Here is a 27,653-nt window from a genome sequence, read left to right on the forward strand (position 1 = left end):
ACCCAAATCAAGACAAGCAGTCTATAAATATTTGTGAGTGAATGAGTATCAATGGGTGCTTTTCTCAATGTTTATGCAAACTGAGGGAGCAGGCTAGTTGAAATAGTGGTCGAATGATTAATGTTGAAAATCAGTCTACAGCTTTTATGGTGCATCCTCCATTAATAGATCATTCTTAGCTTGGGTGGTGTTTTCATCACCCAGTGGTGGTGAGCAGTAGTTTGAGCAGAACCATATCAAAGATTTTGGACTAAGCTTCTCTCCTTCCACAACTCCTCAGTTTCTTCTCTTTGGGACTTTACACCTAAACTAACACAAAGCATAGGTGTCCATGACTCCCAATATGATATCACGTTGCTAAGAAATACACATGTTTTACCAGAAGTCTTCTGGAGACATACTGTAATTTGCTAACCTGTAGGAATCATTCAAATGGGAGAAGTTTGGGATACTCAGATGAATATTTGGCATCTTTTTCTCAATCCTCAAGCCATAGCTGAAAGACTACAGCCTACTCCTTCTTAGTAATAGGACAGAGGCCTTCTTTTTACAATTTAAGGAAAAAATATTTTGAAATGAATTAAATGTTTTTAAATTAATGGACATCCCTATAAAATTTTTTTGATTCAGTTTCACTCTGAGAACACATTAAGTTTCTTAAGTTTGGCCCAGAAAAGTCTAACACTTGACTTTCTCATTTTAGATTCCATTGGATAGTGAATAAAAACAAATGGAAAAACACACAAAAAAGATAATTCTTGGACTCTAAAGATTACCCAGAGATTTCTTCAGATCTCACTCACCTATTTTACCCCCAATTTCTAAAAACAAACACAAAGCATTTTTAACCAGTTTTCAACAAGACACTCCAATCTTTTATTACGTATGCATTTAACGAAAGAAAGCATTCTTCAGATGTCAAGATTAAATGTGTTTATTTTGAGTTAGTGGATACAATGGTATATTAGGTACCGGCACTCCAAGCTACACCTATGTATTTGCCCCTAAACCTTCACACATTATCAGTTTCCATTCCTCTAACATTTTACCACTGGGCCTCCTATTTCTAGCAAAATCATAGTTAAAATTTTTTAAAAAGTAAAAGCAAGATTGATCACCACATTGTGCTTCCAGTGCCCCCAGAAGGATTATAATTGTTCCAAATAAATGGTTATTGTTTTCAGTAAAGGGGGAAAAATTGATCACATGAGCACTAGTAATGGCACTACTAGAAGAGAAAGAACAGAATACAGATTAAAAGAAGCATTTTAGGCTGGATGAGTTAGTTTCTCCTTAGTAAAAAATCCACATAATGTCATGGATGTGATGTCAAAGTTGAATTTTCAATTTGTGGGCCACACACTTAAGCGTATTGGCTAGTATATTTTTGCACTGAAACAGAAGCAATACAAGCTTTATGTTCTACCATTACACTTCCAGATTTTTCACTTATTAGTATACCTGCCAACCTAATGATTCTTGCATGCATTAGAGTTTGCTTTTGTAGAGTTAAGTTTATTTCCCCCATCCCTCCCACTCCCGTAAACATTGTGATGCGAACTCTTTGTCCAATTTTATGAGAATGTTGCAAAGGACAGCTCTGTGCCACCTCAGGACAGGAATTCCCTGTCCCCTCTCTGGGCTACAGATGGATCAGTAGTATTGACCACATCTTATCTTACATGCAGACACTGCTCCCTTAATTTCCCCATGCCAGAGGCATACGAGTCGGCAGGTATGCATACAAAAATGGAATTAAAAAGAAAAGGAAAAGAAAAAAAAAACAAAAACAAAGAAAAAGCTTTCTTTTAAAGCCTATCGTCCTAGAAGGAATCCATTGCTTTGAATTCACTTAAAGCCTGTACAGGAGAAATGTGTTTCTTCTGAGAACCTCGTCTAACTCGCGTCTGGAATTCTTCAGGCTTTTCTCTCTTCACAAGGGGCTTCTTCTCTGGGGCCTTCATCTTCCAAGACACAACAGGGGAGTTGACAGCTGCTGTCCCATAGACCTTCTGGTATTTGGTTGAGGCCACATAGGATGCTTTCACCGTGAGGACAACAGCATTCATCAGGTTTTTAGCTGCCTGGATGAGTGACGTGGCGCTGTCCAGCTAGAGAGGGAGGAGAAGAATGAGACACCGGGGTTAGTCAAAGCACAACGTTCACAGGAGAGTGGTGCAACTTCACAGTTAAAACAATGTTGCGCTTGTGCAAGTATAGTATTGCCAAAAAAGAGCAAATTATTACATCATAAGGCAAACAGGTTGCAAAGCAGTCACCTATCTTCTCCTATCCTTAATTGGAAGGTTAAAAAAAAAAAAAAGAGGATACTCTATGATGCATAGCTTTCTAAAATCCCAATACCTTTAAAGACAAAGCCCTCTTTTTAGTATGTAAGAATTCCAACATAAAAGTTTTCCAAACTGGAACATCTCAAGTTATTACATTCAGCTGATTGTTAACGGTGACAATTACTCAAATGTTTCAAAAGCACTTGGCAGACACTGTAGAATAAAAAGTTATAATGGGTTACATCGCAGATTTATGACCCTACCAGTGGAAGTAGATCTCTGTTTATAGACTATTTCTCCATCCTGAGCTCAGGATTGGTAGGGATGCAGGCAGCTAAGCAGAGCACACCCATGGTATGCTGGCTTTTATTTAGGTGTTTATTGCACTTGAGTATCTATTTAATTATTCCCAGGTCTTGAATATACCTCCTATAAAAATATCAATAATTGTGTCAGGCTCTTGTAGGTCAGAGAGCATTCAGCGAGACCCTCATATCCATGAAGATTTCTTACTATGTGACAAACATTATTTTAAAAATGGTGTATTTCCCCATTTAACTATCACAACCCTATGAAGTTGGTATTATTGTCATTTCTTTTTTTGATAAGAGAGCTGATGCATGCAGAGGTCCAGTAACTTTCATGGGTTTATACAGCTTAAGTGATGAAGTCCTTAAAGACTGCACCGTACTGCCACCTCCTTGGGTAGGATAGCTTTTCAAACGCTATGACAAGTCATAACTTAGAAGCTTGTCCCTAGATTCAGGCCAGGGATTTTTTTAGATTACCTCTTTTCTGCTTTTAACTGGTTACACAGTGTGGTACCTTCTGTATACTACTAGATCATTCAATATCTGTTTCAACCTTCTTCATTTCCTGGACTACAGATCCAGGAAAAGTTCAAAACTGCATTTCCTAGACTCCCTTTCAGCCAGGACTCTACATGTGACTCAGTGAAAGGAAAGAACTAACGGCTGGACTGCAAATATTATTCTAGGCTCAGGGATGCTTGAGTGTATTTGATCATTCGTCAAACTTCTTGTAATATCAACTAAGGCAATGGATCCATTGCAGTTAAATGAGGGATCCAAGGACGTTCCTAAGTAATGTTGTTCCGATTTGTAGAGATTGTTCATTGTATAACCTGTAACTGATGGCCTGCAGCTGCATTAGCAAATAGGAATTAGGAATACAACTTTCGGGGTGTGAGGTGATTAGCAAAGTGTTTAAGCTGAGGGACCCCAAACAATGTGGCTCCCCTATGTGATGTGACCTGCACTCACTTTAGCTTCTTGTCATTTCTTGAGACCAAAACATGTCCCAAGCAATGACTGGGCACATCACAAGTTACCTCTAAGGCCTCTGCCATGCTGTTGCTCTGGCTGCTCTCTGTTCTATGTCTTTTATTAAAGTTAAATTAAAGTTGCAAATGAGCTCAATTCTTCCACCACCAAAAAAGCCCATAAAGTCAGATCATTGGGGAAAACAATGGAAGATGCTTTTTATGTATGAATTCCTTGTATTACCATAGAGTTGAGGCTTCATCATTAAAAAAAAATAGATTAAAGGTCAGTATTACATTGACCCCACAAAAATATAGAGAAGCAAAGAGATTTGTGGATTAGACTCATGATTCAGCAAATACATATTTGACTGCTTTGTAAATAAATCAACCAAATGGATACAGTGACTTCTTACTTTACCACTTCTGTTACATTGTACAAGGTGCACATGTAATAAAATAACTGATTAACCCATAATGTTTAGTTTATACAGCATAAATATCTAAAACTAGCTAAGGAAAAGCAAATTTTAGATTATTCATGTTAATAGGAGAGAAGCCACGCATGGATTAGTGCAGTGATTCTCAAACTAAAGTCTCTGAATAAGCAGTATCAGCATCACCTGGGAACCTGTTAGAAATGCAATTTCTCAGGCCAACCCCAAACTTTCTGAATCAAAAACTTGCAATCCAGGGGATTCTGATGCATGCCGAAAGTTGAGAACCACTGGATTAATGAAACCCAAGGACTATCTGAAGGCTTGTTACATCTAATGATTTTAGGGTTTTCTTCATACACGAGTTTGGTAACATCATAGCCAGTTATCTGACTGAATTTCACTTTTTCATCTTTCTCATTATACTCCCAAGTAGAAGTGTAAATAATGAGGGAAAAAGATAAGATAGCAAAATGTTGGGACAATTAGGAGATCAGTCATGGTTTCTTTAGAAGCTAGATAACATATCCCTTGGCCAATTGACAGTTCCCTATAAGTCTGTCAGGTTTCAAAAATGAGTAATATTCATTTATAAAGTTAGTTAATTCTATTGTGTGCTATGGGTAAAGAGAGAGCAGAATACTGTTAGGGTCAGTTCTGTTGATTTGCTTCAGGGCAAGAGCATTAGTAGAAGTGGAGTAAGATGTGTCCATTGTATTATTAAAAGGTTCCCCAAAAGCAAATCTTGGGAGAACTGAGCGGATCCAAAGAGAAGGATTACAAGTAATTTGGAGATTTTTACCACAGATTCCATTTTCAGATAGATGGTGTCTAATTCTGCAGCAAAAATATGATAGCCTGTCTCTTCTTCAGAGCCCCTTTGCTCTCCCAGCCTGATGCAGGAATCCTGTGAATAAACCTAATACATTGGTTGAGAGTGAGACAGCTCTGAAACAGAAAGCTAATGATTTCATTCAGGCCACCTGGTAGGGCACATACTGAATTTGTGACAAAGTAAAGCGAAGAGGTGAGGGATCTAGCCAGCTAAACCTAAACAAATATGTCCTAGATGATAAGCTCAATATAAAATTAATACAAAAGTTGACTTTGTCTTAAAACTTGAATTCCCAAAGGATAAATTTTGCCCATTTGCCCTATACCCACTTTAATGATTTAGATTATTATTGGCACAATCAGAATTTGTTTTATTTAAAAATGGCTCTCCTTTATGCTTATCCAAAATAGCACTGAGACCTGGTTTCCAAGTGGAACATTTTGCAAAAACTTCACATCCTAAAGAAAATATGTTGAAAAGAGTAAAGCTACATGGTAAGAAGATTTTTTAATACAAGGTTTAGGAAAACTTATTTAACATAACTGCATTCTATTTTATGATTTATACCGTTACTTTGGTACTTTCAAATAAGACATGTAAACAAATATGTACAAACAACATTCTAATAATAATAACCAACATTAATTGAGCACTTACCAGGTGCTTGGCATTGCCTTAGTCCTTTTAATTAAATTGCATTATTTAAGTTTCAAAATATCCTTAAAATAAGAGCTATCATTACTCCATTTTCCAGGGGAGGAAACTGAAGCTTAGAGAGGTAAGGTAACTTGCCCCTGCAGTAATCGGCAAAGGAGGGATTAGGATCAGTACTTTCTCTCCAAAGCCCACCATCTGAACCTCACTGTCCTACTTCTCGAAAGCATTATGTAATCAGTGGGATGTTTTTCAGTGAGTACCTATCATTCAAAATGAACCTATCTCAATTATTAACTCTATCTGGGCATAAGAGTTAAAGTTGAACCTGGTACCATCCTGTAATCATCATGACTAAGTCTGCTGAGAGACTCCATCTCTCCTGGTCTATAACTTTTAGTCTCATCCTCAGAGCCTGAATTCTTTCTAACTGGATCTCCTGGTCTCCGATGTGCTCCTGCCCAGTGCTTAGCCCTCCCCAGTCCTTCCTGGCCTTTAGGCTGCCTTCCTGGTTTGGATTCACCCTCATGGCAGCAGTGCCCGGAATCGGCTCCCTGCAGATTTCTCTTGCATGTGCTTAGTTTCTCTGAAGCACATTCTACAGTACACAGCTTTAATGACTGGTTATCCTTTAGTTAGGGCTCACCTACTGTAGCGTTCTAAGCCTTGATGTAGACCTGCCTTGCCAGCTTTATAACAACCTCGAAAGCAGACCATCTCTTAGCTATTCCTCAAGTTGACCTGCATATACACTGACTGAACTTTTCCACAAAAAGAGACTTGTATGTTTTCCTGCTTAGGGGCCTTTCTATTCCAATTGGACGTCCCATTCAGTTCTTATATCTAGTCTAAGAGAAGCTGCTAATTTTTGCCTAATTTTAAAATAAGAGCCTACATTTAGCAAATGTGACTATAAGCCAATCTCTGGACTAGCTCTCTGAGTTTCCTTTCTCCCATTCAATCTCACAACCACCCCGAGACAAAAAATACTATCATTTTCAACGGGGACTTAGAGGGGCCATTCTCCTTGCCCAATATCATGCTACAAGTAAGTGGTGAAGCCAAGATTTAAACCCCGGCAGCCTAACTCCAGAGCCCATGTGCTAACCATTGCTCCATGCTGCCTCTCACAGCCAGGCATGGCAGATGAATCCACAGCCCCAAAATCTATCAAGCTGTGCTAGACTAATTCTCCCTGTTTCATGGCATAGGTGTCTGCTGTCCCTAACCACAGAAATTAGGCTTCTCCTAATTCTGTCACTATTCTTTTAAAATATCAAAGCACTATTTTAAAAAGGCAACAGATGTTTCCTCACATCTTATTCTATTATAGTCCATGAAAAGCAAATAAGGGTGAGAGAACTGTTTTACAGCAATTTCTATAGGGGTTTTCTGGCTCTTTTTCTGCTTCTGTTACCATTCTTTTCTTCTTGACTCCACTCAACTTTTAAGACACAGATTTCTCTTTCCCTACATCCTTGTTTTGTGTTTTAAAGGGAGGGAAATACTAGAGGGAAGACTTCCCTGAAATTTGTGCTGCCTAATTCCTCAGTCAAAGCTGAAGACTGTCATGAAAAGTGTTTAAAATCCCTCCTACAATTTACAAGATCATCTGAAGATTTCTGAAACCCTATGTCTTAAGTTCCATGCTACTTCATTAACATGGGGTTGACACTGCAAGAGGTGCTCAGTTTCAGCTGAAACAGAATTTGACACAAATCTGACTACATGACTCAAATCTCATTCTTTCAAATGAAATTGCAGATACATTTCTTGAAATGCTGAATTCCCATTTACTCTTTACCTTTCAAGTCTATCCCTCCATCCTTCTGCCTACACACTTATTCATCTAAGTATTCCTTCAGACACCTCTTGTTTATCTATTTCATGCCAACCACTGTGCTGAAGTGTTGGGTATACAAACATAGACACATAAACTAAACGATTTAATGTTCTATGATAAGTGCTTTAGTAGGATGGAAAGTGCTAAAGGAACAGAGAGAATAGGGGATCTATCTTGAGACAGGTAGGGATAAGGTAGGAAACTAAAGCTTCAGGGTAAGCATGATGTCTCACTCACTTTAATGGATGAAATAGGAGGTTGTTGGTGACTGGATGGTTAAGAGTGATGAGGGACAATTCTCAAATTGTCAATTCTCAAAATGTCAAATCCTAGCTAGTACAACTGGGTATATATTGATTCTCTCAACCCAGATGATAGAAATAGGAGGGAGTCTTAGGTGCTGCACTGCTGAGTTTAACTTCGGAAATCCTGAATTTAAGGTGTTTGTGTTACATGTAGGCAGAGTCATCAAAGGGACAGTTGAAATTATGGGAATGAAACTCAGGGATCTAGATGTAAGAAACCACGTTTTGCTTGCAATGGTCTTCGAAGTTACTTCATGAACAGTGTTCTGCCTACTAGAGCTATATAATTCATGTCAATTTGTCTGATTTCTTCTTCCCTTCATATTTCTTATTTAGTGTTTTTACAGAGAGAGTTGATAGAATGCTGAATGAAATATTAAATCCATATTCTTTCTTCAGGTCAAAAAGTCCACATCTACTAAAAATTTTCTCAGCATTATACTTTCAAGATCAAAATCAATATTCTTTTAATAATCCAAGACATAACATCATCAAGAAATATCTTAACTATTCCCTTGACAGCCAAGGCTACTGTCTATTCCCTTAAGTAATTAGCAGTTTTTCACCCTTGATAATAATGAACTTCCTGGGCCAACAAGCAATAACACAAATGCAGTTTAGATTTAACAGCTGGCTTGAAAAACACACACACAAAACAGCATTGTCAAAAGTGCAAAGTAATGTAAAAGAGGTGGAGGGAAAAGCATTGGATTAACTACATATGACATAGTAAATGTCTTAGGATGTTAATTTGTGGGGGCCAGGCATATAATTATAGCAGAGAATGAGGATTTCACTATGTGTTTTACATTAATCCACTTAAAATACGCATGTAGAGATAGAAATACAACCTGGAAATGAATCTCTTTTCAAAAAAGCTGATTATCTATTACCAAAAAATAATGAACCATAAATAGCAGTTCATGGAAATCCCAAGTACAAAGCAATCTGTCCTCGGATGAAAAATAATGCAAATGTCATGAGACTACTGGCTAGGATAAATAGAATAAAATAAACTAAACCCATTTGAAGGTGATTTTGAAATTAAAAAACTGAGGAGTTTGCCTTGATTATCTCAAAAAGCTTAGAAGTTCTTGGGAGAGGGAACCCAGTCCAATTTGGGCCTAGGCTATTTTATTCTAATTTTCTCAAGTCAGAGCTTATAGTGCAAATAATTTTGAGAATGCTAAAATGGTTCTGTAAATATAGTTAGAGTCCATTTTAGCCCTTTGCAAGATCTTTTAATGGGAATAACTTAGCATTTAACATATAAGAACAAAAGTATTTTCACGGGGCTATACTGTACATATTTAGGCCTGGGGTAGTATTTTTCAGACAGGAAGTTGTAATGAGAGAATTGACAATAAATTGAAAGCAAACACCTTGAGAAAACTGGGATCTTTCCACTGGAGCTAGTCATTCATTTATATTTAAACAGTTATCTCCCCAAAAGGAGTCACAAATTGCTTGCAGGGAAAAAGAAAAAAGACTATGCTACAAGTCAGCTTTGCTCTTAATGAATGGGAGGTTAGAAACCCAGAGCACTGGAGCCTATTATCCGCCAAGAAGAACATTTCATGTTTAAAAAATCCATGAGGCTTTGAAGAGATATTCGATCTCCTTAGAAACTGTGATACATTTGAAATACCTTGAGATATCTGCCTACTTTTTCCAGGGTCTATATCAATAACACTTTTTAAAAACTCTAGTAAGTCCAGGGTAATAAATAACTCAAGCCAACACAGACATGGTGAAAGGTTCAGCCTAATCGCATCTTTCTCCACTGCATGGATGTTTACACGCTTGCAAGAAAGACAATCCTTTATGGCAAGCCCTCATTTCAGGATTTGAGTCTATTCACTCTTCCTCATCAAACGTCAACAATGAAGTGAGTTAGCAAAGTTAGATTCCTTCCTGTTAAGACAGTGGCAGCGGTGAACATAAGGTAACAATTTGCCACTCACTCCTATGGTGTCCTTGGCAGGCATTATTAATCAATTATGGCACTTTGCTCCCTCAGAATCTGTTAAGTGGCTTGAGGAAGGACACTTCTTTACCTCTCCCCTTCAAGAGGTCCCCTTTGGACAGAGTTGTCAAAAACAACTTGATATAGTTTATAACACAGATACATCATCTACTGTACCTCTACTTTCATATTTAAATTAACTTGTTTAAGACCTTTTGTTTTTGTTACTATCAAGCAGACCCCTGACAAATATTTTATCTAAATGATGATGCATTTACTCTTTTGTTCCCACAGCTAATTTTAGGGACAAATTGTGCACTTGGTGCTGACACCATAGTATGAGATCATTAATGACATCATTAAGCAGAAGACATAATATTAACAGAAATGCAAAGCATTTTGGGGATGATGTTAAACAGGTGATAAAATTAGCTGAATATATTAATAAGTATGGTGTCCAAAGTGAAAATGGCCATCACAGGTATGCTGTGATTATTGTTAAAAAAAGACAAAAACTGCACTAAAGCTATTAACATTAGAACATGTACCGAACCTTGATCAGTGATAGCTCAAACACTGTGGGAGAACTCCTGAAGAGCTGGCTTAATCCCAGGCGTGTTCCCATTTGATTATGGGATCTTGAAAAGCAAATGTTTTACAACTTTAAGTAGTGGATCGATCACAACAGAAAGCAGGACAAGAGGTTTGTGATTTTTCTACAGGGCTTCCTTGAGCAATGCCAGGGAGACAGCAGGTGCTCTACCAACACCGAAGCCCCGTTGTTAGGAAATCTGTATGTAACTGCTCAAGACGAAGTTGGCAAGGACCTTAGCAGAAAAGCACTGCAATCTCAATCAGGCTAAGAAAAAAATCTCCACAGCTGAGAAATTTACCAATTGGCTTTCAGGTAACTTTCTCAACTAGACATATTTGTATCTTCGTTTTCAATTCATTTATGTAGGTAGTCGCGTTTCATAGTCAGCCAGTCCACTGATTAACTGTCTTCATTTGCATTTTTTCAATTATAGGTAAGTAAACCTTGGGGACTCCCATGAAGGCTTAATTACAGTCAACAAATTTCCTAAATATGGCTTAGAGCCATTTTTTTCTCACCATTTAAGACAGAACAGTTTTTGTTCAACCCAAAGCATTCTTGCTAACCTTGGGCTCCCAAAGAGAAGTGGGAGTATGGAGATGTGCTGGTCCTTGGAAAGTTATGAACAGGCATCTCTGTTCATCTAGGCAGTCCCCACCTCCTTATTCTATATTTCTTCCTTCCTTTTCCCACACTTTAGGATCTCCTGACCCTGAGGCCTTATCTGGGTAGTTCCCATATAACAACAGAACCAAAGGAAATAAATCCAAGAGGAGAAGAAGTACCAATTAATTTTTAGACACAATTGGAAGATATTCCTGGGTAGGAAGACAATCTTTATGTCATGTAAATATACCATGCGTTGATTGTTGATCTTGTCATCTCTGATCATAAGCATTAGCATGTCTTCACCAGCCAAGGTTCATAGTTTGTAGCAACTCTTCAAAGGGCTAAGCCTCCTTTTTGCCTTCCCTACAGGACAGAGTCAGCTAGCAGAAGATCACCACTTTTGATCCCTCTATTTCCCCCATTCTGGTGCTCCAAGCAGTACCATCATGACTGGGAGAACAAATCTAAGAAAAAGCCACTGTCCAAGAACCTAAGAGAAATAAGTCATCCTGAAATGGATCAAAGAACCACTAAGGGACCCAATACTATCACAAGTGCCTAACTTTGTAAGAACGCGATATCTGCTGATAAGTGATGAAGGCAATTTAACACCTTGCAAAATGGCTCCTAGGCTGCAGCATGCAACATACTTTCAATGTGCAATCATTAGGTGAAGAATAGACCACAAGAGTCAAGGACCACAGGTTGGAGTCCTGGTTGTTGGAGGACTGTGCCTGGAAAGTGAGCATAATCTGAATGCCCTGGATTATTACTATTCATCTTTTCACTTTTCTTCACATTCAACCACTAGGAAATGCATCAAATGGCATTATTCATATGTTGGGGAAAGTAAACTCCCACCCAGCCCATGCCCTTCTCATCAGAGGTGTGGGAAAAGATGGTCGAAGCCTCTCTTGCTGCCTGAGTCCTAGCTGAAAAGATTAAAGAAGAGCAGAAGAGACTCCTTCCCCAGGGAGTGTTTGCTGCCTCTTCTCAGAATCCTAGTCCCCTCTTCTCTGTCTCCTTCTTCCAAGTCCTGTACATAGTCTCCTCTCTGCTAATACATTCTTACATTTCACGCTCTACCTCCTGCTATCCCTGTTGCTCCTCCCTTTCTATCTTTTCCTCTCTTATAGGGAAGGAAAGCTTAAGTTCATCAGTGGCTAAGTGATCTTGAGAGGGCTACTTAACCTAGCGCTACCTCAAATTCTTTATCTTTAAAGTAAAAATGAAAAAAGTACTTCCTAGGATTATTAAGTATTAAATGAGAAAATGTCCTTAAAGCTGATTGCCTGGCACATAGTCTGCCCTTAACAAATCTGAAGCTTTTATTATTACTGTGATCTGTCTTTCCTTAAATCACCATTTGAGTCCAAAAAGAGTCTTTTAAAAATTATATTTCTCCATTTCCACTTCCTCCTCTTTACTTTCTATTTTCAAGGCTCTCCAACATCCAGCATTTTGGACTTTCTCTAACCCTCTTCTTACTGAAAGATATAATTTGAGAGGCATCAAAAAAAATAGTATAAAATATCTTACAACCACTTATTGGGCCTGAAATTCCAAAAAGTTAAGCTCTTCATTTTGGTTAAGATATTATTTCTAGATATTTCTGATTAAAAAGCAAATTATGTTACCTGGGAAGTGCAACACCTTAATTCATTCAACTCCTATATTGTTGTCAGAACCCAGATGAGAGTTCTAGCTACCTCAAAATGGAGCCCCTTCCTAGGAGGGCCCATCAAACACTGAGAATCAGCCTCCCCAGGATTGTGCTTCTTCTCCATCAAAACACAAACTATTAGGTTCCCTAGACTTGTTTCCTAAAGTCTTAAATCATTTTTGTACAACATGGGCTATTTTTATTCTTCAGCCTATTGGACCTAGCACCTGCCATCTCTATCTAAGATTGGTCTATCTCATCATCTAAATCCATTAGTAGACTCACAGTGTTGAATCTACACATTCTTTAGGGGTACTTGAAAATCTCATCCAACCAGTTTTCCAGAACATGAGCATACCTAATCTTGCAGCTTTTGTTTGTACTGTGTTCAAATTTGTTAACCAAATAAGTTAGCAAAGGGCAGGTTTTGAGAATAGACCTTCTAAAGAAAAATTCCAGAATGATTAAAAGTCAAAATCTAAAGGAAGGACATTGCCTGGGCTATGGCCTGAAAAGAGCAGGAGAGAGCAAGAAGTAGGACAGGTACAAAAAACAAACAAATAAAACACACACACACACAATGGACAACCTTAAGACAAGCCATCCTTGTCAATGCTCCAAGCCTCTTCTAGAACCAATAAAGCAAGGACGGTTGATGTGTGTCACGCCTGCTGCCATTTCTTCACTGGTACCTTCAGCATTCATCCGCAGTCAATAACAGTCCTTTGTTCTATTGGTCCTAGACAAAGTCTCAGAATTTTTCTCAAAACATAGCCCAGTCAATCACTAGAAATTGATGAGATTAATCAAGATAACATCATTTTACCATATCCACTATGGGCCTTCTAGCCAGCCTCTCCCAAAGGCTATGCTTTGATTAAGAATGGTATATTAATATCATTTCTCTTTCATTATCATAATTTTTACTCACATAATTCATAAGGAGTGATCTGTTAAATATAATGAAGAAAACTGAATTGAAATGTTAGACACACATGTAACTATATAAAATAATTCACTACGCTAGCCTAAAATTTCAACTCTTCTTTCATAACAGAAATGGGAATTAAGACAAGAAGAAATGGATATCATTATTCAAGGGCTCATAAGAGGTCTTCAGTATGTACAGTTTGAAACCACTAATTTTAATTAAATTAGTTTTAAATTTGAGCAGTTGATCCATGGTTTTTTATAATTGAACATATTTTTCTGCCTACTTTGAAACATTTGAGTATCGAATAATACCCTTTAAGTCTTTTTCTTTCTTCTTGGTCACTGCCTTTCCCATTGTGTGATGTAAACTCACTATCAATTTTATCACATGTTCAAATAGTTTCCAAGTGCTCACTGTGTATACTATCACAGATTCAAGTCGAGGTTTTCTATCTTTAGTTCAGAACACAACTCAGTGAGTTGTAAGCATTAAGTCTTTAACTTCCATCTAGATCCCATTTCAGTTTCTTGCCAGAGTTGTTACTTTCACAAAGAAGACCTCTTGTCATTTAGAGAATGAGCTAAGCTTCTGCAGACTTTTCTTATTGACTCTTCCCAACATTCCAGAGATAGGCAGAGATACTTTGATTAACTCCACCTCTTCCCAAAACCTATTCCTCCCACAGTCTTAGTTTCAGTTATTGGCAACACAATTCTTCCAACTGTTTAAGTTAAAAAGCCAGAATCTTATGTTATATCTTGTTTTTTCCTACCTAGCACTCGATCTTTCATCATATGCTGTCAATGGCATCTTTGAAATATATTCATTATTTAACCTCTTCTTACCTTCTCTAAACCATCGGGATCTCCTCCTGGATTGTTGCAATATCTGCCCCTAATGAATTTCCTTGATTCTCGCTGTTTACACTCTTTAGTCTATTCTTTAACAAGAGCCAGAATGATCTTGTTTAACGAACTCAAATAATATCACTTTTCTTCTCAGCATTGTCCAACGGTTCCTCATCTCCATCTGAGTAAAATCCAAAGCTATAAAAATGGACTTAAAGGTCATATAATCTGGTCCTCAATAGTTCTGATTTCTCTCTCGTTCGTTCCATTCCTAAATATCAGTCCCTTGGTTATTGCTCAAAGAGACCAGTTATGCCCACACTTCAGGGCCTTTGTGCTTATTATTTCCTCTGCCTAAAACACTCTTCCTCCGGACACTTGCAAGGCTTGGTCCCTCGCCTCCATCAGATCATTAATCAAATATCAGCATCTTAGTGAAAACTTCCCTTTTCAAATTATAACTCCATTCCCACCATTACCCCTCCATTTGCTATCCTCTTTCCCTGTTTTAATACTATTTTCACACACTCATCACTATGCAACAAATATTTTCTTCTTAGGTTTATTTTCCTTCCCCCCTTCTATATCCCAAACACCTAAAACAGAGTCTCACATATGGGTCTTCCATAAATATTTGCTGAATGTTGTTGAATAATTGTTAACTTTATGGATGAGGAAATAAGAAATAAAGCTTTTCCAAAGACAAACCTAGGGCACAATGCCTAGTCCAGTAGCCAATTCCCCATGCCTTCCACCTATTCATTCTTCCATGGAAGAGTACCAAAAGGCATGATATTGGCAGGAGAGTGGGATTTATGGACCTACAAGAGAAAGTCAACTTTAGCTAACTGCAATACAAATCTTATGACCTCTTCCTCTTGATGTGCCCTCAGTGGTATAGCTTCAGGATCATCCTTTGCTCAGAAAACATCTACAACTTAATTTTTTGTGTTTACTGATTCTTGTGTATAAAATATTGAACTCTCTTTAAGGACCATCTCCCTCATTAATAGTACCAGCATCTATGTTTGCTAGGTACGGTGCTGGTGTCTTGATAAATGATCTCTACTCTTCAAAAGATGTATAAGGTAGATGCCATCATCCCTTCCTTATATATGAGGAAAAAGAAAAGTTAAGTATTTTTGTGAACTTGGATTCACAAAATTCATATCTGGTAGAACTGGGGTTCAGTCCACATGACACATGGCATGAAGTCTTCCTTGACCAGGCAAATCCACCATATGGTTTTCCTGCTTTGAACTCTCTATTCCTGGCTATTGGTGCCATTTATCTTGAGCTAGGCATGAGTTATGGTGTGTTCTAACTGTTCATAAGTATGAGTCATGAGTAGCAACGAGGTGAATATTCTTAAGCCACAAAGGAAAAAAGTCACACCAACTTCTAATCTTGCAGTCATGATTCACATGAGATATGAACTAGGCAAGCAGTGGGGACTTGATCATCTAATTACTCATTTTCTTGCCAGCAACTAAAGTCATATACACATTCGAAGAAAACTTGATTAAATAAAACCTCTAATTCTCTTTCCTCCAGCCACCACTTGCTATTTATCCAAACATTATGAAAAAACATGTTTATTCTAAATTTCCAAAACATAGCCCTTTACTCTGCCATACAGTGGGCACCATGATATGATGTCAGGCTGACTGATATAGTTTTTAAGAACTCAGTATATATTAGTTATCATCATCTACACCATCTGACACATACCATTTCCTATATTTCTTGTTTAACTACTAGTCTACGGGAGACAAAGACCAGCAAGGTCCTTACGTTGCGCAAAGCACAAGACCACCCATTAGAGAAACAGGCTCTAATTTTATCTGTGCCAGTTACTGATGGTGAAAGTGTGAGACACTCTAGTAACCTCTCTAAGCTTCTATTTCTTCAACTGTAAAATGAAGTTATTAATACCAATAAACTTTTTACCAGTTACTGAGGTCCAAGTGAGAAAGTAAACTTAGAACACTTTTTAATTTAAATAAGTATGTCACTATAAAAGATTATTACATAACTTCTGGGTACCAATGGGGAGTCCTTTTAGAATCTTCATCATAGTTTACTGGACCACCTGGGTAACTCAAGCCCAAGGAATGCTACATGGGGAAGGGTATTCCAATAAATGCACAGAGTAGTGTGAGGATGCCATAAGCCCTAGTAAGACAAGAACAAGGTACTTCCAAAAAGAGGGAAGCTTTCTTCTTCCACCTGACAGTGGGCATGACTAGGGATGAAGTGTGGGTAGGGTGGTCTAGTTAAAATCTCACTTTTCCAATTTACGGAGAATGGTCAGGAAATATGATTCCAAAATTTTAACATAGGAATCTGTTATTGGGACCCCAAAACTGGCTGTGGAGTACAGCCCCCAAAGACATAAGGGTCAACCAAGAAATGAAGGTAAACCATTCTTGCAATATGAGCAGCCAGCTCATTTGTGGAGCTGTCCTTGGTGATTCCAGCCCAATTCTGGTTACATTTCTTGCTAGAATCAAATAATTAGTTATTTATTTGCTGCGTTGTCTTCCAAGGCTTTGTGTATGTGTGAAAGTCTTGTCTCCAGAGATAGACTTCTGGCTAATTATAAACAAGTACTTCCTGGCCTATTTTCTACAAAGGCTAGCACCACATAAGACATATTGGGATTGGGGATACATATCCCCAGTGTTTAGTCTGTTGAGTGATGGATTTTTAGTTTAGGCTGCCTCTTAAATTGACCTGTAAGACCAACCTACTGATAGAAGTTGATTAATACTTTTCTTTATGGGGATAATGTACTTTAGATATTTTCCATATTCGATACATATTGAGCATTCCAAACAATTAGATCTTTGTTTTACGTTACATCACTTAATCCTCACCAAAAAAAAAAGTGATGCATAACTTTATCCTCACTGTTCAGTAGATGAGGAAACTGAAGCTTAGAGAGCAGTAACTTGCTAGATAATGACAATTACTAGAGATTCAACTGCATGACTTCTGTCCCCAGGTATAGTGTATTCAGCAATATACTGCAGCTCCAACTACTTTTGAATAACATAAGAAATAAAGGGCATTTAAGGTGGCTCCCCTGAGAAGCCAGGATACTTCCCATACAGGTGCCTGCCAGAGCTTGGCCTGGTTTGGAATCTTTTCCCCGGAGTGACTGTACTTTAGTGAAAATACAGCAAAAGCACCAGAGGGTTCCCTTCAATCTAAAACCGGAAATATTATTTCTTTGGTCCAACAAAAAACCTCTATGGATGGAGAACACATTGTCGTTCTCTTGCAACAGAGGTTGAGCTGTACAAGAAACTTTCAAAATCACAGATTAAAGGACAAAGTTTTCTCAAAAGACTGGAAATGCATAACAGTATTGCTAAAAATTATAGAAAAAATATTAGCGGTTCCTTTGAAAGAAAGCCTCAAATCTATGAAACTGGAAAACTTCTTTAAAAAAAAAGTACTTCCTGGACTTCCAAGAAAATCACAACTTTTAACAAGTGAACAAAGATAAACATTAAAGGGTTGGAGAGAGTCTGATACAGTATCTTGCCCCTACTAAAAGTCTTACTTAATACTGAGATGAAAGTTTCCTCAAGGCACAATCCCTATCTTGGAAGTCCCTGTGAATCTAGACTTTGACAAAGTTAAATCAACTCCATATTTATTATAAGATGTAAAGGCTACCTCATTATTTTTTTACCCGATACACTAAAAAATGCCAAGGCAAATTCTTCAAATACACTACAGCTACATCTTTGAAAGAAAGAGTGATCTCTGTTGTATCTGGAGTCACCACCCATTACAGCTCTCCAACCTTCTCTTAAAAAAATTAATGCTAAGCTATGAAACTTATTCAATTTCTACCTTAACTTGCTTGGTTTCAATGGCTCACCCAGCACTAGTTTAAGCATTGCAGGGTTACACATCGTGAAAATCATCTCAAAAACACTCACATAAGTAATTTGAATCTCAAGGAGACCATCAGCCTGACACACTTTTTAATATTTTTTCAGGAAAAAAATATAAACTGTCACTTTGCTTTTTTCTTATTTTTTAAAATGTACTTATTTTTTATCTCATAAGGATTATAAAAATATACAGAGAGAATAGTTCATGTAATATGTAATGATATGTGGAAAGAGTTTGTCAAAAAAAAAAAAGTGCTATAAAGACAATTGAGTTGTTTTAAGCCGCATACCCTTGTTTGTAAAAAGCAAGAAATTGAAGCCATTTTAACTTGTTTAAAACTTTCTTTGAAACAACAATCTCACTAAAGCCCTTAATTGCCTTTGAGAGTAGAAATGCCTGCATCTCTACGACAGGAACATTTGGGGTAACCAAAAAGGGAAGTGATGTAGACTTGTAAAAGTTGTGTGAAGGTTATGGCCAGAGGCTACTGGAATGGGTTCTCAGGAGTCTTGCTTCTAGGAAAGTACACCCGCACACCTTGATGCCAGGCTGGGAATAGACATTTGGCAGATGAATCTGGAAACATTATATCTGCCATCTTCTACCCTTCCAAAGGGAAGAAATAAAAGGCTACATTTCAAATAGTATCTATGTTCTCGGTGAAAGGTCAAGAGTTAAACCAGACCTATGGTTCTCGTCCAAAAGCAATTTTGTCTCCCCACCACAGGATACATTTAGCAATGTCTGGAGACATTTGATTGTCACTACTGGAGAAAAGAGTTTGCTACAAGTATCTAGTGTGGAGACATCAGAGATGCTGCTAAACATTCTACAATGAAGAATCATAACAAGCCTCCCACACCTAAAAATTTACAGTCTAGGCTAGACTGAAATAGCCTAATGGAACAAGCCAAGAAATTTCCTAGGAAAGGGTTGAAACTGACTGAAAGTCATGGGAAGCTGTCACCATAGCCCATAGGGCTCTCCTCCCTCTACTTCCTAAATCAGTATTTGTCAAAGTGTTATCTGCATTAGGAACATTTAGAAATAGAATGCAGGTTCCTGATCTCAGATGTGAGTTTCAGAACTGTGGAGGCAGAGCCCAGGAATCTCCATTTTTATTTGCTACCCATATGATTCTTCTACAGACTAAAATGTGAGATTCAGCACTTCACTTCTCTGTTGAAGTCTTTCCTTTCTGGATTTTCAACCATCTCCTCTCTGTAAGTGATTCCTCTAGGACTCCTAATGACAAAAGAATGCAATCTCTATGAGGGCAGAAACCTTGGCTGGTTGTTTACTACTGTTCTCCCAATGGCTGATTGGGGTAGACATGATAAAAGAGGACAAGATGGCACTTACATCATCAAAAAGACTATCACCTTTTGGGAGAAACAAGATAATGAAAAATAAAACTAGCTACCCACTTATTTAGTAAGTCTATCTTCTGGGCACTGTCCTAAATTTGTGGCACACATTAACACATTTAATCCTAATAACACAGTTTAGTAGATACTAATATTCTCACTTTACAGTTAAGAAAAATGGGGCTCAGCATGGTTAAGCAACTTGCCCAAGGTCACATAGCAACTATTGGAAGTCAATTCAATTTGTGTTCCTCTTAATGGAGGGTATACATGGCCCAGAACTGCCACTCCATGCCTAACTCTCTCCAGTTTTTTCAGATTCCTCATATGATGTAAGCAGAAATTGTTAGGGTAGGGGGACAGATGTTCTTGGGAAATCTTCTTAAAGGGTGCTAACATAGCATCCTTTTGGAGGGGTGGAAGCACACCATTTTGCCCTCTGACCCCTTCTTGTATGGAAAATGGGAAGATGAAGCACTAGTAGTCATCTTGGACCAAAAGATGAACTTGAGAGTAGAAGCCCCATACTAAGTAAAGCAGACCATAAAGTGAGCAGGAGTCTGGGTCCTTGATGACTCTGGGTTCACTAGACGGGCCCTGAACTACAGATATAATTATTCTATGTGAGAAAGAAAGAACTCTATTTGGATGTTTTATCATATGTAGTTGAATCTAAATCTAATTAAAATGTGAAAAGCTTTATACAAATTGTTGATACTATTATTGGGCATTAATAATTTAGCATACTTAATTACAAAGCAATATTTCATATTTTAAAATAGTTAACATTTTAATATATCATAACTTCATGTGTGAGGGCAAATGAAAACAACCAGGTTACTATGGACCTTACTTTCAAATTTCTTTTTAACATTAGTTACCAATTTGATTAATTCACCCCTTTATGAAGAAACTCTATATATTTCCAAATCATAATCTTAAAAAAAAAGTCTCCTTAACGTACTAGAAAAGTTAACAAAGTAAATTACAAAGGAATTACATTAGCTAGAAAAAAATTTAATTATTTGATTTTTGGTCCCAAATCGTAGGTAAACAATGCACTTCCAAATCTAGTACTTAAAATAAAGTCAGGGGCTCTCATGTAGGAAGAGTGAATGAATGATAGACTTTAGAATCATTTACTGGGATCTTTCAGTGTGATGAGTTACTACAATGGAATAAAGGATGGCAAAGATGCTAACACAGTAAGCACATGTGCTCATCGTGCAAGGAACCAGGGTAAAAATGAAGGACATTCAGACACATTCTTTAACCTTATGGACCTCACAGACTAGGTGGGAGACATATAATTAAATAAATTCTTACACTGTAACGTCATACCAGGAGTAACAGAGAAAACACGCCATGCCATGGGAGAACATCAAGGAAGGTTTCCTGGAAGAATTACGGTATATCAACCACTAACTTTGTGACCTCCAGAAAGTTACTTAAATTCTCTGAACCTCATTTTCCTAATACTTTTAACGGAGGTGAGAGTGTCTTCTCCACAGGATGATTATGAAAACAAAATGCATAGTACATTTAAAATGCTTAGCACATACTGAGCCCTCAATATAGCTTAGCTAGCATAATAATGTCATTTACTTCACGCGGTTGTCCTATGGGCCCTCTAAGTAGAATTACTGTTCCAGTTTATAAATCAAAAGTGAAAGCTCAGAGATTAAGAATGTTGCCCAATATCACCCAAATTGTAAAAGACAGAGGTGGTTTCCAAATTCACATCTAACAGCAATCCCTTGCTTATAATTTTAACATCCACTTTAAAAAAACATGGTATTCTCTAACTTATTTTTCAGATCTCTGACATCAAAATCATGTGTCTGTTACTGTTCTCTTCTTGGCTTTTATTCAGGTAAAATTCTGGGTCTGAGGTAAATAATTTTACCTGGTATGTCTTCTAAGAACCATCTAAGGTTATGTTTGCCTAGGTTGGTGTAATAAAGGCAATGACAGAGCTACATATCATTGGTAAAAAATATCTGTAAGAATTCAAAAGAAAACAATAACAAAAAACTTCAGGTCAACATGCCAAAACTAAGTTGCTTAATTAATGTGGACACTGGCATCCTACCAGTCAACTACTTCTAGACTGTGACAGTATCACCATCTCTGGTAAAACAGGTATTGCAGTTATCTGCATAAAAAGAGATGAATGTGGAGAAAAAGCAAGGTTCTCTATTATTTCTTGACTTCTAAGTAAAGAAATTCTCAAATTAAAAAAATATGAAAGATTCTGGCAATCTGGAACATGAGAACTGTGTGCAAAGCAATGAAAGGGCTAAATCCAGAACTGACACTATTTGCTGTGATTTGAGGGCCGTGTCTTCCAGCCCGGGGTTCATTCTCACATCTTAGTCAAATGTAAACTACCTGTCTAGTGCCTCCCTCTTCTTATGTCTTTGAACACTTGTATAACTTTCTACACAGACTGATGGGTACAGGGTAATAACTGTTGTCCATGAAGAAAAAATAGAGAAAAACATTAGCTCTTCTATATGATTGTTGACTCAAATATATAGTAGCGTAATTAATATTTTTTCATCATAGACCATACAGATTAAGCCCTACATCGGCTTGAGAGCTTGATTTTTCAGTCATGATGGAAATGCTAATATATACATTTCTTTTTCAATGAAATTCACCTAACTAAAATTAATAAGTAGCCAAATAGCTCTACCAAAGAATACCATCCAGAAACAAATATTGCTCTGGACTGTTGCCTTTATTCCTTATCTTCACACAACTTGGGAGCTGTAGAAAAATTTAGCTCTGAACTTCATTAACCCCTTATAGTGTGACATGACACTGAAAGACGCAAGAGTGTCCCTTAAATGTTTCTAGTCTCATGCTTTTCCTTCAAGGAAATTTAACAGCATGACTTAGTAATTCTTTATACTCAAGATTCTTAGAAATTCTTTTTTATTCTAATCCAAAATTTAAACCAATTTGCTCGAGAACATTCTTATATTACCTCTAAATCCTAGTTTTCCCAAATCTTTTATTCTTAATATTTTAATTTTTTTTCTGAAACTTCTTCCAACAACATAGAAACACAATGAGTCAGTTTTGTGCCTTATAGAGATTCTGAAACTTTGGTTGAAAAATGAATCACCTAGTACGGGTTGGGGGTGGGGTAAAGAAGTTAATTACTGATTCCAAGAAACTACTCTTAGCTTCTGATTCAAGAGGTCTGCAGCATAGCCCAGGGTTCTGCATTTTAACAGTCTCCTCCCACCCCTTGTTGGGTTTGGCATCTCTGACCATTTTGAGAAACACTCATTAAAATCAGAATGGGTCAAAAAAATTTCTTTGCTATCCAGTCCCCACCTACCTTTCTAACTTCACCTTTTACTTTTCTCCATCTTTCCACCCATCTCTGACATTTTCAGGTCCAGTCAGCACAGAATAGCACACTTATACCTCAATACTATGGGCATTCTGTTTCTCTCCTGGGCTAATCCTTTCTCTCTTCCTCAACTTGGAAAACTCCTATCCATTTATCTATGAAGGCTCAAAAATATATTACCCACTTTATGAAGCTTCCTCTTCCCCTTCTTTACAGGAATGTCCATATCACTTTGTATATATTTCTGTTAGAGTGATTATTATAGTGTATCACAGTTACTGATTATGTGTCTGTTTTCCATGCTAATTCCATGTCCATCCATAGAACAGTGAATATCACATGTTATTTACTCCATAAATGTTTGTTCAATTATAAATCTAACTGATTTCCTATTTCTGAAATTACCTCTGGGGACGTTTATGGGGAGAAGGGGATCAGTTGCCATCCTTGTTATTGTTCTCTTGGGACAAATATAATTCTAATATCACTAATTTCCTTTAATAATCTATATTCTTCCACAAAATTTCACATAAGTCCTACTTGAACTTTTTTGGGGAAATTAGTTCTAAGAGAACATTTCTTGCTTTGTAAAACTGACTTTGATCTTACTACTTCATCATTCTCATATAGATACGATTAGCTTTTAAAAGTGATTTCCTGAGATAATATATCCTAGAAATTAATTTTCATGTCATGATAGGAAATTAAGAAACATTTCACTGGATGATATAAACCAAGTCTTAGAGTCTAGGATAAGTGATAAGGCAGATCTACTCATGGAATTCCGATCTGTTAGAAAGGCCAGCATAATAACTTGGAAGGAACTTGGATGGCAAGAAATACAGAAAACAGTGCCTTCTAAGTGATGCAAAGTATACAGTGCAAATCATCTATGAATCTAAAGAAACAGAGAGTCTTTCAAACGGAAGTGTGCTTCTTTGCCCATGTGGGTAAATCAGGCTGCAATCAATAACCTCTTTCCAAGTGTATCAGGGAAAGAGACTAGCATACTCATGTGCAGTTTTACTTAGTGTTTGAGCCTTCTCAACACTGGCTGTTTGAAAGCAGAGTCTGACATGATTCCTGCTCTGTGCACACAGAAACTTCTGTTTGCTTTTCGGAAAATCATCCTGGTTACATAGATTCTCATTAGCCTATGGGCATTTCCACGACCATCCAACATTTCTAAATCGATCGATGATAATCCCTTTGATAATCCAACATGATAATCCCTTTCCACCTTCATCAGAAAACCAGACTGTCTCAGAGCTAGAATCTCCTTCTGTTCCTAATTCTTTTCTTGTATTTATTTCTCTTCCACAGTTGTGGCTGTGAGTGATCATTTGACCTTCGTCATAACTGAGAAAATGGCTGCCTGATTATGTCTTAAGAAATAATCATTGCAATTCCCTTACTTGCAGCCTCCCCAACTCTTCTAAACAGGTATATCATACATTGTAGAGTCAGCATATGATTAAGGATTAAGGGACTCAGGAAAAGTATGGGGCTGGACTATAAGCAAAGACTTTTGATTTTGATACATGGCATATCTAAACACAAGATATCCTCTGCAACATTTACGAATCTGTGGTCTTGCTGACCTGAAATGCTTCCCTCCCTTCCTTATGTTCACAGTTAGCTGAAGGCCTCAACTTCTCACAAAGCCTTCCCAGTGCAATCCAGCCTACCCCAGAACATGGGATATTTTTAGTTCTTTGACACTGTCTTCACATCTAAGTTGACACTTGGCATGTGTCTAGACTCCTAAAAAGCTTGCACATTTCTCAAGAGCAGTAGCCACACCTTGTCTGTCTTTTATCCCCCATAGCACACAGCTCAATACCTACCAATTCCCTACTCATCAACTCTTCCCAACAGCATGAGAGAATTCCTGCAATACTGCATGGGTAATTTTGAATTTTAGAGTCTTAAGGAAACTTAGCTCTATTACCTATTAGGTAGGGATATATATATATATATATATATTATCTCACATAGAATAAAATAAAATATGGAGCTAAAAAACAAATCAGTCTTCCAAATCAACACATAGTTCACTAACTATCTCACAGGCTTGATATTGTCCATTTAAAAGAACATGACTCACATCATTAAACAAATAACATTACATCAGATGTAGGGTACATTTTAAAACCTACTTTGGACTGAAACTTTCTATTTGAATAATTGTATGTCTCATACACAAACTATATCTCATTAACATATTCAATCTTTTTCCCATAAACCATTTCTTCAAAAATATATTACAAAACTGTAGAATTTTAGAGCAAAGATACCTTAGGATATAACCTTTAGGTCATCTATCATCATTTTATAGATGAGAAAACTGAGGCTCTAGAGATCTAAGTAATTTACTTTGAGTGACCTAATTAATCAGTGACAGAAATAGGACTAGTACACCGGTGTTCAGACCTCAACTTAATGCAACTTTTGTTAGAATTCAGTTTCATTTAGAGCACAATATATGTATGTATTTTAAAATTATAAGTTTAATAAATACAAAATGGGTAAAGAAATACTGCACACCACTATAAATGAAACATGCACATGAGGATAAACAAGTGCATGCACAATGCATTCCATGATAGACTCTCTTAATTTGCACAAGTGCACAACACAACCGTTCTTAACTCACAAAGTTTAAAGATGATTGTATTCCAAGGCTTTATAAGATATGAGCATTTCTTACCTGGCAGCTGTATGAGGGGTTGATAAAAGACATTACAAACTTGAGCTATGATTAGACATCAGATTTTTCTGGCACTGAAGGTTTGCTTCTACCTGGGTTTCAGGGATCTGGCACTTCTAATGGAAGGTAAGCCAGAGACTTGAGAAGGATCATCCAACATGTAAGACTTTGGCATTGCTACCCACATCGCAATATTAAGTTTACTTCAGGTGATTATCACCTAAATCTTCCTATTGGCCAATTATGGCTCTAGTTTTCCTTATTGTGTCTGAAATCTCTACCATTACAGTCACTTCTTTAAGTTAGAAAGCTGAAGTGGGAAAATAACTTCAGAAGTCACCATGCTACTCTACCCCAGGTAACAAAAAGGGCAGTATCAGCTTTAGTGCTTTTGAGCTGTAGAAGTGCATAACTTGGGGGTCGGGGCTGGGAGGCAGAGGGGGTGGACACATAACAGAAAAGCTGTCGATGAGAAAGGACTCCTCCTTTTAAACTGCCCCCAATTCTCTATTACCAATATCCATATATTGCCAGTGAACTAGGCATACATACTTTGAAAGAATGAATGATACCCTCCTAACATTTTTCATATTACCCATGATCCACAACAGGATGCTTTTATCCCACTCATGAAAAATAACAGGGCCTCACATTCTTTTGTTTTTTATTTTTAATTTTTTTTAGAGCCTCACATTCTGATGGTCAAACCTTTTAAAAAACACCCACCTGGATGCTTCGACATCCTTTAAAGATTTAAGCACCTGCATGAACTTCTTTTGCCCTTTTATATAAAAGCTAACATCTTGACAGTTTTAATAGGTAGCCAGAAGAGAACAAGGAAAGTGGAGAAAAATGCTCACTCTGGTTGATCCTTTCTAAATACTAAGGCATATAAAAGAAGTAATCTGCAATAATAGAAACCCAAATGACACAAAGAACACCAGCTTTTCACAGCTCTTAACTACCAAGAAATTCTACAAAACAGCATCAGTGTTATGACATGCAACAAAAACAAGGCAGCAAATGTGTTTGTGACACCTTGACGTGGCTGCACCCTTAATCTTGCAAGAGCGGTGACTCTTTTTTGTTAATATTTTAGTCTTTGCCTTAGAAAGTTTTCATTTGTTTACATCAAAACCAAGTTTGCTGATATTTCTTATGTATCAGTTTCTTCACAGTTTTACCCCAGTTTTAGAAGAGCAGACTGATTCTCTGGGCAAACATCAATAAAAGATATTCTGTGATCCTGAAATCTTTCAAAGGAAGAAGAATACATTCTAACTAGCCTTCCTTAGAGAAGCTCACCAAAGGACTACAGAATGGATTCATTCCACATATGCAGTGACTTTCAGTCCCAATGGGAAGAAAGATAGAAATAAAGGAATGAAAACACCATTTTCAATTCTCAAGTTTAGATCATGCTTGAAGAGTATATCTGTGCTGTGGAATTCTTGACTCATATAAAGAATAAATAAGTAGATCCTATGCCCAAAGTTGGTTAACAGTAAGTAAAGAGACCTTGAGTGGTCACATCTTTACTTCCTTGAAACCCCATCCCCCTGCTTTCAAAGTTAATCTTTACAGTAAGTCAGATTAGATTAGAAAGCAAAGTTACTCACCATGGAAGAATCACTGCTTCCACTCCCGATTGGAGCTCCCTCAGCACAGGTTGGGAGGTGGGTAGAAAGTTGACTAGCCCTGCCCCCATCTATGACATCACAATCTACCTCATAAAAGGTAGTGAAAGTGCTCTGAACTCCTGTCTGATTTCCGAGAGATACAGAAAAGAGAGAGTGAGAGAGAGTGCAAGAGAGAAAAAAAAAAAAAAAAAAACGTACCCTATTGGGAAGGGATTAGGGAGGTGGAAGAGGGTTGGGTAATTGGGAGAAAGAGGCATATGAAGGAATTAGGTGCTGAAAGAGATATGGGTGGGCCTCCATGATATTAAGCAGGCCAACCATTTGGATTCCTCATTGGCTGTCTTGAACAGATAAATGGACCATCTGGGAGAAGGAGGATGAAGAAGCACCCTGCC

The 27,653-nt window shown here is 37.4% G+C and overlaps 1 protein-coding gene across 6 annotated transcripts in view; it reads right to left on the minus strand.

Annotated features, from left to right (window-relative positions):
* Positions 1 to 918: 918 nt before the first annotated feature.
* The window catches only part of CTNNA2 (catenin alpha 2), a 1,089,024-nt gene continuing 1,062,289 nt past the window's right edge, over positions 919 to 27,653 (minus strand). For 2 of the 6 annotated variants that reach the window (XM_070511883.1, XM_070511885.1), the window contains 3 exons: positions 27,238 to 27,381; positions 4,813 to 4,929; positions 919 to 2,111 (listed from right to left, as the gene is read on the minus strand). In XM_070511883.1, coding sequence (XP_070367984.1) covers positions 1,824 to 2,111; positions 4,813 to 4,929; positions 27,238 to 27,381 — 549 coding nt within the window. In that variant the 3' untranslated portion in view covers positions 919 to 1,823. The remainder of the gene's footprint in view (positions 2,112 to 4,812; positions 4,930 to 27,237; positions 27,382 to 27,653) is intronic. The other 4 variants (XM_070511884.1, XM_070511886.1, XM_044772741.2 and 1 more) reach the window with 3 other exon arrangements.

This window comes from Equus asinus, chromosome 6, assembly GCF_041296235.1.
Source record: "Equus asinus isolate D_3611 breed Donkey chromosome 6, EquAss-T2T_v2, whole genome shotgun sequence".
NCBI classification, from domain to species: domain Eukaryota; kingdom Metazoa; phylum Chordata; class Mammalia; order Perissodactyla; family Equidae; genus Equus; species Equus asinus.